The sequence below is a fragment of the Poecilia reticulata genome, chromosome 15 (assembly GCF_904066995.2).
Source record: "Poecilia reticulata chromosome 15, P_reticulata-male-v2, whole genome shotgun sequence".
Lineage (NCBI taxonomy): Eukaryota > Metazoa > Chordata > Actinopteri > Cyprinodontiformes > Poeciliidae > Poecilia > Poecilia reticulata.
The window spans coordinates 29,431,587-29,447,286 of NC_088844.1; the positions used below are offsets into that span (position 1 = coordinate 29,431,587).

Genomic DNA, 15,700 nt, shown 5'->3' on the forward strand with positions numbered 1-15,700 from the left:
TGCTCACATGCTTCTCTTGTTACATAAAATATCTACGTGGGTCTGCAGCTCACTGATTGGTTCTTTGTTTTGTTAATGAGAAAACTGGAGTCTTTACTCCCTCTCCAAATAAAGGTCTGAAAAGTATTGAATCCATAAATATTTATTCCCTTGCACAATGACATTCCTTTATAAGTCTGATTAATATACAGTCCAAGTGTGTGTAATGTATTCCTGAAATAAATGCAGCTCTTCTGTGAAGGAATCAATCTATGCGGAAAACTTTATCAGGAAAAGAAAGAAAGAAAAGACATGCTGTAAACAAAGTGAACTGAGTTGAAAATGCAACAAAGTTCTTGAGCTCCTGATACTCAATGGCATCTTTAGGACAAGTAAAGCTTCAGATATCAGGTCATGGACTATTACAATATTAGTCCCTGTATGCACTGATTTAATAGTGCTATTTCTTCCTGGTTCCTCCACAGAGTGGACCAGCAGAGCTCAGAGTTTCCCAGTGGTCCATCTGCCCAGCAGCATCAAACACAGCTGGACTCCATATTTATGGTCTGTACATGAACAACCACTACTGTTCCATGGGTTCTGTTCACAGTCATCTCCATGCTGCACTTTGTAGACCAGAGGACCGTCAGTCTGTCCAACATGGATCTGATGTTTGGCTCCATGGTTTCAGTCTGATGTTTCCTTCTTATATTATTTTGTTCCAGCTGCTGGAGGACAACATTGTCACTTTTGTGAAGAACGAGCTGAAGAAGTTCCAGAAGGTTCTGAGTCAGGATGACCCAGAATGCTCAGAGAGTCAGAGAGATGATGAGGGGTTGGAAGGTGATGATGAAGAGCAGAGGAGGAGCAGCAGAGAGGCAGTGATGAAGATCACACTGAACTTCCTAAGGAGGATGAAGCAGCAGGAGCTGGCTGACCGTCTGCAGAACAGTAAGAGGATTTCTACAAAGATTTAACCTGAGGGAGAAATTACACAGCTACTAATGTCTGAAGACATGGAATGGAATAACATTTATTCAAATCATTTTTAGAAGAGGTTTTTTTTCCCTTGGTTGATTGTACTTTTTGTGTTAATCTAGAAGATCCTGCAGTTTGTCAACGTCAACTTAAATCTGGTCTGAAGAAGAAGTTCCAGTGTGTGTTTGAGGGAATTGCTAAAGCAGGAAGTCCAACCCTTCTGAACCAGATCTACACAGAGCTCTACATCACAGAGGGAGGGACTGGAGAGGTCAATGATGAACATGAGGTCAGACAGATTGAAACAGCATCCAGGAAACCACACAGACCAGAAACAACAATCAGACAAGAAGACATCTTTAAAGTCCCACATGGAAGAGATCAATCAATCAGAAGAGTGATGACAAAGGGAGTGGCTGGCATTGGGAAAACTGTCTTAACACAGAAGTTCACTCTGGACTGGGCTGAAGACAAAGCCCACCAGAACATCCACTTCATATTTCCATTCACTTTCAGAGAGCTGAATGTGTTGAGAGAGAAAAAGTTCAGCTTGGTGGAACTGATTCATCACTTCTTTACTGAAACAAAAGGAATCTACAGCTTTGAACACTTCCAGGTCCTGTTCATCTTTGATGGTTTGGATGAGAGTAGACTTCTGCTGGACTTCCACAACAAGGAGATCCTGACTGATGCTACAGAGTCCAGCTCAGTGGATGTTCTGCTGACAAACCTCATCAGGGGGAAACTGCTTCCCTCTGCTCTCCTCTGGATAACCACACGACCTGCAGCAGCCAATCAGATTCCTCCTCAGTGTGTTGGCATGGTGACAGAGGTCAGAGGGTTCAATGACCCACAGAAGGAGGAGTACTTCAGGAAGAGATTCAGAGATGAGAAACAGGCCAGTAGGATCATGTTCCACATCAAGAGATCACAAAGCCTCCACATCATGTGCCACATCCCAGTCTTCTGCTGGATCACTGCTACAGTTCTGGAGGATGTGTTGGAGACCAGAGAGAGAGGAGAGCTGCCCAAAACCCTGACTGAGATGTACATCCACTTCCTGGTGGTTCAGACCAAAGTGAAAAAGGTCAAGTATTATGGAGGAGCTGAAACAGATCCACACTGGAGTCCAGAGAGCAGGAAGATGATCGAGTCTCTGGGAAAACTGGCTTTTGATCAGCTGCATAAAGGAAACCTCATCTTCTATGAATCAGACCTGGCAGAGTGTGGCATAGATATCAGAGCAGCCTCAGTGTACTCAGGAGTGTTCACACAGATCTTTAGAGAGGAGAGAGGGCTGTACCAGGACAAGGTGTTCTGCTTCATCCATCTGAGTGTTCAGGAGTTTCTGGCTGCTCTTCATGTTCATCGGACCTTCATTAAGTCTGGGGTCAACCTGATGGAAGAAACACAAACATATCAGGTTTCTGAACCAAAGTCTCTCTATTGTAAAGCTGTTGACCAGGCCTTAGAGTGTCCAAATGGACACCTGGACTTGTTCCTCCGTTTTCTACTGGGACTTTCACTGCAGAACAATCAGAGACTCCTACAAGGTCTGCTGACACAGACAGGAAGTAGCTCTCAGACCAATCATAAAATAATTCAATATATCAAGGAGAAGATCAGTGAGAATGTGTCTGCAGAGAAAAGCATCAATCTGTTCCACTGTCTGAATGAAATGAATGATTGTTCTCTAGTGGAGGAGATCCAACAGTCTCTGAGTTCAGGAAGTCTCTCCACAGACAAACTGTCTCCCGCTCAGTGGTCAGCTCTGATCTTCATCTTACTGTCGTCAGGAAAAGATCTGGATGAGTTTGACCTGAAGAAATACTCTGCTTCAGAGGAGGCTCTTCTGATGCTGCTGCCAGTGGTTAAAGCTTCCAAGAAAGCTCTGTGAGGAAACAGAAATGTTCTAAAATTTCTACTGTTAGATGTTTGACTATTAGAAGTATGGTTGTTAAATTTCTTTCATTTTGATTAGCAAAGAGTCAGTTCTCATAAGAATGGGCAGTTCAAAAATGGTCCAGCAAACTTTTTCAATTACTTTTTTTTAACCTTTTACCTATAAAAACAGTAATTTACAAATAATTAACATTTTTTCTCCTGTGTCCTTAGGCTGAGTTACTGTAACCTCTCAGAGAGAAGCTGTGTAGCTCTGTCCTCAGTTCTCAGCTCCCAGTCCTCCAATCTCAGAGCACTGGACCTGATTAACAACAACCTGAAGGATTCAGGAGTGAAATTTCTCTCACATGGACTGAAGAGTCCAAACTGCAAACTGGAAACTCTCAGGTTAGAATCAGAGATCTATATGGAATTTTACTAATCATGTTTTGACTGGATTCTGTCCTTTCCAGCTTTTAAATATGACGTAAATGGTATCAAGCCTCCAAGCCTGTAAGAGGAAGAGAACAAGCTATGCAATGCAACATTTCAACAAGTTTTAAATTCTAGTCATTATTGATTATATTGTAGAAATTCTTTTTTGTAAAACCATTTCGTTGTGGGATGCAAAAAATAATAATTCAAACAAAGTCATATCAGAATATGTGGAGAATGTTATGGTAAATTATGGATTTAAAAAAAATTGGATTCAGTCAGCTTTGAAACAAATCTTGAAGTAAAGATTTGCAGATTCTTTGGTTGAAAAAGTATTCTTTCTAAGGGCATTGAAATTATTTATATTTTTACAGATATAAACATGACTTACTGAAAATATTTTGGGAATTGTTGGGAATCAAAATTTGCCTCAATACCTATGTAATTATGAATAAATAATATTAACAATGTATTAATAATTTCTGGAATTATAAGTCAAACTTGTTAGGCTCTCATGAAAGAATGAATTCAAAATGAACAATTACTGGAACATTTGTCAGCAGTGGCTTCATCAATCTACTAAACATTGTTTTCTGAGGCTTCTCTTTACTGAAAATTAACTATTTCATTTGCGTCACAACATGATCTTGTATTCACCAGCTGTATCGATTCATGCACTAAAATTTTGTTTGGAATTTAAGTTTTAGCTTTTTTTAACATGAATGTGTCTTGGCTTTTGAATTGCAGCTTGTCAGGCTGTCTGATCTCAGAGGAAGGCTGTGCTTCTCTGGCCTCAGCTCTGACCTTTAACCCCTCCCATCTGAAAGAGTTGGATCTGAGCTACAATCATCCAGGAGACTCAGGAGTGAAGCTGCTGACGGCTGGACAGAAGGATCCAAACTGGAGACTGGAAACTCTCAGGTATGGAGGAACTGATGGAGGAGCAGAGGGAGAAATGTGTTTTAGTGAGTAAGTAAAGTTTTTTAGACATAAAATTACAAAGGATTGTATAAGAAGCCAACATTAAGTTATACAAAAAATTAAAGTAAGCACAAATAAATAACGTCAAAGCCAGGGAAAGCAAAATGTTTCAATTGTTCCAAAAATGCTATGCAGGCATCAAAATGAAGCTGCAGGTTATTCTCCCTCTTCATTGTTTTCCTGAGTTTTGAGAAATGAGATGTGTGACAACTTATTGCTGTGGCATCCATTTGGACAGTAGTTTGCAATATCTTCATCATCACAGTTCAGGAGTCTGTCTGCTCTCAACTCTTCCTTCCTTTTTTGGCTTTCTACAAGTGGATGTGTCCAAATGTTGGACTATCCCTGTCTCACTGGAGGACAGTGTTTGTGTGTTACATGTAATGTCCATGTTTGCTGCTGAAAGAGACTGATGGTCTGACCACCCTCCTCCTTTCAGGGTGGAGCCTGCTGGAGTCCGATGGTTGACACCAGGTCTGAGGAAGTGTAAGTGTGCTCAAACTGTCACATCACATCAAAGATCAATAAATGATCAATAACTGCATCTGCATTGTGTTTGTTCTCCATCAGATTCCTGTCAACTCACCATTGACACAAACACAGTGAGCAGAAACCTTGAACTATCAAATGACAACAGGAAGGTGACACATGTGGAGGAGCTTCAGTCATATCCTGATCATCCAGACAGATTTTATAACTGGCCTCAGCTGCTGTGTAGAACTGGTCTGACTGGTCGCTGTTACTGGGAGGTCGAGTGGAGAGGAGAAATTTATTTATCAGTGAGTTACAGAGTAAGCAGTTGGAGAGAAGAATGTCTTTTTGGATGGAACGATCAGTCATGGAGTCTGAGATGCTCTGATGATAAAGGTTTCTCTGTCTGGCACAATGACAAAAAGATGCATCTCTTCTCATCTTCCATGTTTGTCTCTAACAGAGTATCAGTGTATGTGGACTGTCCTGCTGGCATTCTGTCTTTCTACAATGTCTCTTCTGACTCTCTGATCCACCTCAACACCTTCAACACCACATTCACTGAACCTTTGTATCCTGGAATTACAGTTTCAGCTGGTTCCTCAGCATTTTTGTGTTGACTTGAGTCTAAAGACAAACACCCCCCCCCTCCTCGCCGCCCCTCATCAGAGGAACTCTCTCTTTGTTGAACAGATGGTTCATTCTGTACATGTCTGTTTCTTTCACTCAGAAACATGTTTTCAGATTCATGAATTCAGTCTGTTTCTTGTTGAAACTCTTCTAAATGATTCCTTGGAAAATTCTTCCTCTTTCAGTCATTTAAAGATGGAAGCTGAGATTATTCCAGAATCCACATGTTGTTTTTATGTTTGTTTCCAGTCAAAGTTCACACTGAACAGTGTGATCCACGCTTTTATTTCAACTCGATTGGATTACTGTAATGCACTTTATCTGGGAGTCAGTCAGTCGCTGCTCTCACGTCTGCAGCTGGTTCAGATGCTGCTGCACGACTTCTGACAGGAACCCCTGACCTGGCCTCACTTCACTGGCTGCCTGTATATTTTAGGATTCATTTTAAAATTCTTATGTTCGTTTTTAAATCACTACATAATCTTCCCCCAGCTTACCTCTCTGAGCTTCTTCACCCCTACGTACCCTATCGGTCTCTCAGGTCAGCAGATCAGCTGCTCTTAGAGGTACCAAGATGCAGGAGGAAGCTCAGAGGGGACAGGGCTTTCTCTGTCATTGGCCCTAAGTTATGGAATGACTTGCCTTTGCAGGTCAGAGAGGCCCCTTCACTGTCTACTTTTAAAGTTCGTCTTAAAACCCATTTATTTTACTTGGCTTTCAATACCAGCGGGATCTAATTTTAAATTGTATGTTTTGTTTTTTAAACTGTAAGAGTTAAAAAATATATTATTGTTATGTTGTGTTTTAATGTACAGCACTTTCTATCAGCTGTGGTTGTTTTTAAAGTGCTTTATAAATAAAGTTGGTATGGTATGGTATGGTATGGTATGGTATGGTATGGTATGGTATGGTATGGTATGGTATGGTATGGTATGGTATGGTATGGTATGGTATGGTATGGTATGGTATGGTATGGTACCATACCATACCATACCATACCATACCATACCATACCATACCATACCAACTTTATTTATAAAGCACTTTAAAAACAACCACATCTGTCATTTAATTGACAGATGGACAATTAAATCTGTCCATCTGTCAGATTTAATTGAAATGTTAGGCAGTTGTTTTAATTACTGGAATTATTTACTGGAATAATTTAATTACTGCTTTTTGTATTTATTCAAATTTTCTTCATTAAATATGAAAATCAGTTTGATGCCAAACATTTCAGTGGCAAAAAGGCAAAACAGCAGAAATGTAAGAGGGGCAAATACATTTTCCACAGCACTTCATGTTTCTGTATGACAGTTTCTTCCCAAGGTGCTCAGGTCCAAAGAAATCAAGTGGTCCAGTCTGGATTTAGAACCAGAATCTTCTGTTAAAGGTGATACTGGAGCCCAGTTGGATAAACCAAACCAGATGCTCAGATCTTCTCATCTAGAACATCTGAAAGAACTTGTGACTAAAACTAACGACATCAAGTTGAATGATAATCTGAGAGACTTCAAACGTTTCCATGAAGCATTTTAATAATCTTGTCTCTGTTAGGTGGAGAAAAAGAAGCAGAAAAAAGCAGAACTAAAAACTGGGGCATGATGGAAAGCAGAACTTTCTGATCTCACATCTGAAACACAAATTATAACCAAGACGTTTCTGAAGCTTAATGTTGAGATTGAGCCAAATCTAAAGCTGGTCTGCAGGGATGACTTTAGTGTTCCTGCTCACCTGGAGCGCCTGCCAGGTGGAGTCAACAGTCTGAGTTCTTTCATCATCTAAAAAGACCCGGAAAACATTGAAGCTCCTCCTGAATAAAATGGGAGCGCCTCGGAAAGAAATGAGCAGGAAACCAAAGAAAAATGGAGCTTTGACACTTGTGAAGTGACGACATCAGAGTTGGATGCAGTGCAGCCACAGCACTAAGATGATCTGCAGATGAAGAACAGAACACTGAGGCTAGAATAATAAGCATCAGGCTAAATATTAGCTTCAGCTCTGTCAGAAGCTTCAGTTCTCTGTATCAAGGTAAATGTGATTCAGTTCCATTGTTTATGTTTAAAATAAAATACTAAAATCATGGAAAACATTGGGTTTGATCCTCCTTGGGTTAAATAGAAAAGTTACTAATCAGGGGGAAAAGAACAATGACAATAACTAATAAACAAACACAAAGGAAATAATTAATATGGAAAAATTTAAGACAGTTAATCAACAACAAGGACATGATCAAAACAGAAACCCGCAGCGTTAACAGGATCATAATAAGCGTCTGGAAAGACTGAAGAGACTTTGAGCCTTAAGGTTTCCTGGAACTGCTGCTCCTCTTGTTGCCCTCCTCCCTGTCCAGCCTCCATCACAGGTGAAGCTCCGCCTCATACCAGGACGCAGGTCACATGTCTCACAGTCCGTTGTTCAGATGATTTTCAACTCTTAGGAGCGTTTGAACAAACTGTAAGTTTGCTTTGTTTCTTATTAAACTTTATTTTTAGGAATGTTCCTGTTTGTTTCATCTCTGATGTTTGGAGACTAATCTAAAGGATTATTAGAGTATTCACTGAAATCAAGCAACACTGAACAGCTGATGATTGTGATATTTAGATGGCTAGAACTCTGTTGACCCACTCAAAGTTTATTGGCTTTAGATGATTGATCCAAAATCTAAAAATGTGGTTCTTCAACAGAGGAATATCCTGGACATGGAGTTAAAACCACATTTTAACCTCTAACCAAAAACTTTGGACTCTGAGAAAACATACAGTAATTTTAAAGGTTCTGCTGTTGCACTAAACGTACAAAGATCCAACTGAAAACTGAACCGTATCTTAAGATATCCTGCAGATATTTAAATGTTGTGGGTCATCTTAACTTGTTTCTGTCCCTTTAAGAATGAAGGTCCAGTTAATAAATGTAGAGACAAATTGAAGCAGAACTTGTGATGTTTCTCCGTCAGATATTTTTCCTCCATGTTGTTCATGGCAGCTGCTGTCCAGATTGAAATAACAACTGAACACCTGAAGGTGTCTTGAATCAGAGTAGAAAATATAAAAGCTTTAAACTTCTTCAGATTCAACAATCTAGATTGGAATAAAAATAACAAATATGTACAGATGCAGTACATATCTGCATCTGTACAGATTTATTTTTCTAAGTGTAGTGTTTGAGGAGGTGAAAAAAACTTAATGAAAACATGTTGTTGTCATTAAATTAATATTACAGTCAAATGTTTTAATAAACAACAATTGTTTTTCATGAAACCACAAAGAATCTGGAGGCTCCAAGAGGTTTTGAACCAGTTCATGTAAATGGTTCTCCTTGTTTCAGAGTCTCAGGTTTTGATGTCCACCTTACTGAACTCTGTCACCAGCTGGAATCTTCTGGTGTGTCTGATTTTTGCAACAAAAAAAGAAAAAAACTGGTAAAAAAAACATTGAGTTAGTTTTTAAATATGTTTAGTGACCCAGGAAGGGATTGACATGGAGAAATGGATCTGTTAGGGTCTTCTGCTTCAGACTAACCAATCTGATCTAGTGAGATCTGTTTGAAGCAGATGCAGAGATTTGCGTTCAGATCTGTTCTCCACTTCAACATGTTCAGGTTTTCCTTCAAACACACTGAGGAGGAACTCCTCATACAGGGTGTTTCACTGCAGCTTCACCTCCAACTGATGAACCAGAGGAGTCTGTGCAAGTGTCAACAGGGCTGATGCTGAGAGGTATTGATGCTCTGGACTCACTGAATGTAGAAAGGAGTGAACAGAACCAACAATCAGTTAGTTCACTAAATGTTTTCGTCCACACATGTAGCTAGTTTCTAGTCTGGACATCATAGAGTAGATCCTGCTCTTGTCATCTGATACCACTTTATTTTTGTTGGACTTTGGAATTAAAAGTTGCTGTTGCCTCAGAACCAACTTCAATAAAATCCACCATTTACTGCTCTTCCTTTGTGATCCCATCTGATTATTGTGAACTTTGATCTTTTATTACCTTTCTAAAGTTGTTTTTGTTAGATAAGATGGATAAAACCTTTGTCCTAAAGGTGACAGAATTTTTTATACCAGGACTCAGTGTTAAAAACACTCATTGAAAAACCCACAAGTAACAATATAACCCACTTTTAAACAGAAAACAAAAAAACAAATTAAAACATTGCCATTAATATAATGCAACTCTGCTGCCTTGTTTAGTAGGTTTATTCCAGAGGGGATGAGGAATATTTTTGTCAACAATTTTCCTGGCTCGGGGAACTTTATTAAACCTCCCAGAGAGAAGAAGCAGAAAAACAACACTGAAGGGAATGTGACTGGTCATCTGGACATCTGACCACCTGGTTAATGATAAGGGATATTCTTGTTTTTGTTAAATGTTAATGAAACTGTGCCAGGTGGAGATATTAAATTTGAATGGCCTAAGAAAGCTGTTATTGTACCACTGCCCATGCAACACAGCTTCTCAATTTGATAACATTTAGGATGACAGTATGAGAAAGATATTCTGTAGAAAACTGAGCTCCTCTGCCTGATTGACATGATGGTCCTCGCCCGCTGAATAGAATGCTGTGCAAAAAGGCCCTAACATGTGTCAGAGACTCATGTTAGGGCTAGGGTTGACCTGGTTGTTCACCCCTTTCAGCAGAATGGAGTCTGAGAGGTAGTTACAGTCTTTGACAGGAACTAGAGAGACAAGCGAAACTGATATTTTTAACACATATGTGAAGGATGATTGGAGGTGATGTGCAGATAATGTGTGTTTCCTCTTCAGGTGAGGGTAGAAAGTGTGTGTGAACTGATGTGGATGTGAAATCAGCAGCATGGTTCAATGTGAGGACACAGAGGATGGAGTCCCTCCCTCTGAAACCACTCTGTGTGGGGAAGATGAGAGCCAGAGCAAAGGTCACAGGTGAGGTCACCATCTCTAAGTGTCCACATCCCTTTTCACACAGCATTCACACAATAAATGTGAATATCAGGAGATGATTAGTGAATAACTGTTTCTCATTATAAATCATATTTGATCAGATATTAAGGAGTCTTATTTAGCTGTAGTTTGTCACTACCAGAGAAGCTTTAATTTTAGTATATGTCATTAAATCAAACTGTCAACCATCACAGTATAATTTAATAAGTTATCACAGTTATGAACCTGGAACTGGCCCGGAACCAGAGCTGAGCTATCTGTCCTTGGAGAGTGACTGATTGGAAGAAGGTTTATCTAGTTGTAAAGAAACAAGCCAACAAGATGTATATTTCTAAATAAACCGGAATGATATATAAGAGGGCATGTCACTACATATACTACATGTATTTCAGAAGAAGATAATCACCTTTTCTCATATTTTAGATGTAATTTCTTGAGGCAAAATCTTATTTTACAGGCAATGTTTGAACATGTAATTGAAATTGATTTTCAATGAAAGGTATAAATAATATTTTTCGATCAGGATCCATCAAAGACTGGAACCTGAACCTGAACCCAGCTGTGTGTCCTTTAAAAGCGACTGGTCCAAGGATCTTCCTGTTAAATTTAAAGCAGCCCGCCCTTCATCAACTGACAGGTAATCTATATCTCAACATATTCAATATGCATCTGCTGTTTTTCATAACTGTGTAGTTTTTATTAAACTTAACTTTTATTAAGTCAAAATGTATTTTACTTTCATGGTATTATCTCAGTTATAACAAAAACTACAATAAACTGCATTATACACAAATGCGTTATGAAACAAATTTACTAGAGTGATGATATCAGAATTAGAGCCATTATTGATCAGACACTTATAACAACCTCTACTAATTAGAGATAAATCAGCTTTGATTTCACCTCAGTATGTTACAAACACAATACCAAAATATAACAACAGTCCAACATGGAATGAAAAGGTTTCAGAAATGCAAACTGTTTTTATTCACAGTTGTAATCCTGAAATTGGACCAGAACCAGAATCCAGCTGCATTTCCATTGAGAGCAACATAATGGAGGACAGTTTTAAAGATTTTAAAGGCAGATGTTCAGCCAACAAAAAATATGTTTTCAAATAAACCTGGATAATAAAAGGCATGTTTTCTGTCAAATTAAATATGAATGTATCTGGCAAATAAAAAATATACTTTAGATGTTGGTTTTTGAGGTAGCTACTTATTTTACCAGTATTGTAAAAACAATATATTGTTTAGAATATTGAATTAAATAAAGGGTTCTCAATTATATTTTTTTCTTCCAGGAATGGTCAGAGACTCCATCCTGAACCTGAACCCAGCTGTGTATCATGTCAGACTGACTGGTCCAAAGATCTTCCTGTTAAATTTAAACCAGCCAAACCTTCAGAAGTAGACAGGTGAGCTGTATGTTACAAAAGATTTGAAATATGCATCTGCTTTTTTCAGATTTGTTCTTTTTTTTTACTTTGTTCTTTTCACATAATTGTACGGTCTACTCTGTTCTCACACATCTGCACATTTTTAGCATTATGTGCTAAAAGCTTTGACACAAAGCACAAATCTGACATGCAACATACTGCTTTCCTGTTTGTTTTAGTTCATATTTAAGATGTATTTTGTGTTGAGATTTAGTTCTCTTTTTTCAGATCTTTCTTTCAAAATCTGAAAATATGAGAATATTTTTGGTTTCATTGATCATGTTAATGTCTGCTCTATACTTACAGATATTTTTCACAACTCAGAACTGTTTTAATTGGGATATTTTTATTGGGATTGGTTACATTTATCATCAGACACCTTCACAGAAGTCTATGATCTCCATTTATTTCAGATTGTTCTCTATCAAGATTTAAATAAACCTGAGTAAGATACAAGGGGAAATTATTGACAGTTAAATTAATTGAGAATTTACTTGAAAAACAAATAATCTCAATTTATGTTTTAGATTCTATTTTTGAAGCAGACTTAATTTACAAGCATTCTTTAGACATACAGTTAGAGTATTAAAATTTAATTTTACTTTCAGTTTCAAGATTTTAAATGAGATGATTTTTGTTTTTCTGTCAGGATCCATCAGAGACTTGAACCTGAACCCAGCTGTGTGTCCTTTAAGAGTGACTGGTCCAAGGATCTCCCTGTTAAATTTAAACCACACCGACCTTTAGACAGGTGAGCTGTATCAAACTGCTGTAGCTGCATAAACTGAGTCAGTCTGAAATGTTTTTACTCCAACATGTGTTAATGTGAGTTCATCTCTTTTTCTCCCATATGTCCAAATGTAAAACAGTTTGTGTATAGTGTTCCCCTTAAAAAAGTGAAATGTGGAATGGAAACATCCAAGATGCTGCTGCATCAGATCTGCCTTCTTTGGGCTTTATTGATTAGCTGCCAACATTAAGCAATTTATAAAATATGCAGCTAATTATATGCATTAATAACAATTTAAAACCTTAAAAAATAAGTCTTGAATTTTGGCATTTTGAAAGTGACTCCAATTAAAGGTTTTACCAAATTTTGTTTTCACTCAGGGAACATTAAAGAGTACTTTCAAAATGGGTTTTGTTTTTAAAAACATAGTTAAATAATCAACTATTATGAAAAATAATTAAAGAATTTTAACAATAGAGTGGTAGAGTAATTCCTAAAAATACTATCACTATGATCCAAGAGAACCAAACATTTATGAAAGTTTTTGTCTAGATTCAAAAAGAAGGCACCTAAAACAATCGTAGTTAAGTTGTAAGTGTACTTAATTTTTTTTCACAGATTATCAATATGAATGTCAAAGAGGTTTGTCATCTTGCCATATCCACAAGCACATGAAGTCAGATTTTCTATACTTATTCCATCTAGTGTTAGTGAAAAGGATAGCTTGTCTAAAGTGAAAGTCATAAATCCAGTCTTCATTGAGATAAGAACCAGTTTTAGATTACGCAATGACTGCATTATATAAAAGCTCCCTGCATTAACAAAAGAGGGTGCTGCTGTTCTATAAATATCTGTCTTCAACAAATAAAACTACTGTGGCTGCATCTAACCCCTCCCCAACTCATTTATAAAAATGGAAAATAAAGTAGTCATTGTGAAAGATTAACTGAAGCATTTAGAGTTCTGTCCCATAAATAATTTCTGATATACTTCAAAGCCAGTTCATAAAGTCTGATGGAATAAAGTGTTAGTTGCAGAAATGAATGATCTGGAAAATATGTTTACTGAATCAAAAAATAAATAGAGTTATGAAAGAAGTCTATGATTTAGTTTGTAACCATCATTGTTAGTATAACTGGGATGAAACTAAACAGCTGACTGAACATTATTTTAGTCTAATAGAAATTGCTTAAGCTGGTTATTAACTCAATTAATTCAAATACCTTTGTCAATACAGACGGATGGTAATATTTACATCTGCAATATCTGCACCTTTTTGGACCAGCAACAATTTATCAGATTTCCATGAGCTTGGAATATATTTCTTTCAAAAAACCACCACCATCCCTGTTGTTTTCACAATTCATAAGAAAACATTTGAAACTACAGAACAAGAGTGCTAGTGCTTAGTTTTGTGGGGGTGGGGGGGGGGGGGGGGTTCACACATATCCTGCTTTTGTGTACATCTACTCTTGTTAAGTCCCAGGATTGTTTTGGAGTTTGATTATTTGATTCTAGATTTTATTAATATTCTTTGTTTACCTTAGTCTCATTCTTTGATTAGATCAGCCTTGTTTCTGTTTTACTTTAGTTCAGTTCTTAGTGATACAAGTTTACTAGTTTTATTCCTTGTGTCTAGTGAGTCTTTGCTACAAATTTGTATATTTTCAAGTTCCACTGTTTACTGTCTCTCTCTCTCCTCAGTCTGCTGGCTGCTGGAAATAGATAGATCGGATAGGCTAACGCAACCCATTAGCCTATCTGATGCCCGGTCAATTGTTCCAGAACTAACTCTCACATTATTTAAACACTTCTGCTCCCACTCCTTCTGGTTTCTCCTGATATTCCCTGGGACTTCTCTGTACACCCTGCTGTCTTCTTGCACATGTGTCCTGTTAGTTTTTTTTTTCTGTCTCCCTGTGCTCCCAGTGTTTTTGTAAGTTTTTGGTCTGCATTTTTTTCATTAAATAGTTAAAATCAGCTATATGCTTCTCCATTTAGTTCCACAACATGCCATGACAACTCTGTGTACTACATACCATTTTCTGTTTCACAAACAAGATGGCTCTGATATTTCTAGTAATTTTATGACTGTAATGATTTCTGAACAGATGCTGGGGTACAATAATGCTAATTTTTGTGTGCCAGTAAAATGAAAGGGTCATTTTAGTGTATTGTGCGGTATAAAAAAGTTCCTCCTTGCATCTACAAATCAGCATCTGTCGATATTCAGTTTCCTACTAAATCAACATCACTGTGTTTAAAAGCTCTGTACAGCAGGTTTAAGACACATTTATGTTATTTAATTATGGCTAAATCTCTTTAGCCTGTATTTGCTGTTTGCCACTGATCAGAGAAATGATATGTCTTCAGCTGTTAAATATAAAAACATAGTTTGGAGTAGGAAGTAGAACAATTGTTCAGCAAACAGGATTTTATGGGTGTCAAGGAAATTATCTCTATCAGACATTTAAGTACAGAATCCTGGCTTCCTTAAAAGAAATAAACTTTGGATTATAGGACAACATCTCTGACATGTAATGTGTGTTCTTCTCTCTGTGGACAATGAATAATTGTTTGCCTAAGTTTTGTGGGACCTAATGAGTTTGTCTCTGTGTGGACAGAAAAGTTTTGAGCTTATTTTTTATGAATGCTCCCCAGAGTGGATCAGCAGAAGTCAGAGGTTCCCAGTGGTCCATCTGCCCAGCAGCGCCAAAAACAATTGGACTCCATATTTATGGTGTGTACATGTTTAACAACTACATTTCCAAAGGCTCTGTTCCATCTTCTCCATGCTGCAATATATGAACAAATAGACTGTCAGTCTGTCCAATATGAATCTGATGTTTGACTTCATAATTTTAGGTATAATGTGTTCTTCATATATTATTCTGTTCCAGATGCTGGAGGACAACATTGTCATTTTTCTAAAGAACGAGTTGAAGAAGATCCAGAAGGTTCTGAGTCCAGATGACCCAGAATGCTCAGAGAGTCAGAGAGATGATGAGGAGAAGTTGGAAGGTGAGGATGAAGAGCAGAGTTGGGATACTAGAGAGGCAGTGATTAAGATCACCCTAAACTTCCTAAGGAGGATGAAGCAGGAGGAGCTGGCTGACCGTCTGCAGAGCGGTAAGAGCATTTCTACAAAGATTTAACCTGATGGATATTTCAAAAACAATTACAGATGTCTAAGGATGATACCAATTATTCAAACAATCTTCAGAAAATGACTTAGTTTTCTTCCTTGTGTTATTT

At 37.8% G+C, this 15,700-nt stretch overlaps 1 protein-coding gene across 1 annotated transcript in view; it reads left to right on the forward strand.

Moving 5' to 3' along the window:
- The window catches only part of LOC103477175 (uncharacterized), a 53,793-nt gene that overhangs the window by 5,288 nt on the left and 32,805 nt on the right, over positions 1–15,700 (forward strand). Inside the window, 13 exon segments of the mRNA XM_081616635.1 lie at positions 465–543; positions 705–930; positions 1,080–2,850; positions 3,073–3,246; positions 4,021–4,194; positions 4,694–4,740; positions 4,825–5,350; positions 10,155–10,259; positions 10,801–10,914; positions 11,581–11,694; positions 12,365–12,466; positions 15,107–15,185; positions 15,346–15,574. Of these exon segments, the coding sequence (XP_081472761.1) occupies positions 465–543; positions 705–930; positions 1,080–2,850; positions 3,073–3,246; positions 4,021–4,194; positions 4,694–4,740; positions 4,825–5,350; positions 10,155–10,259; positions 10,801–10,914; positions 11,581–11,694; positions 12,365–12,466; positions 15,107–15,185; positions 15,346–15,574 (3,740 nt within the window).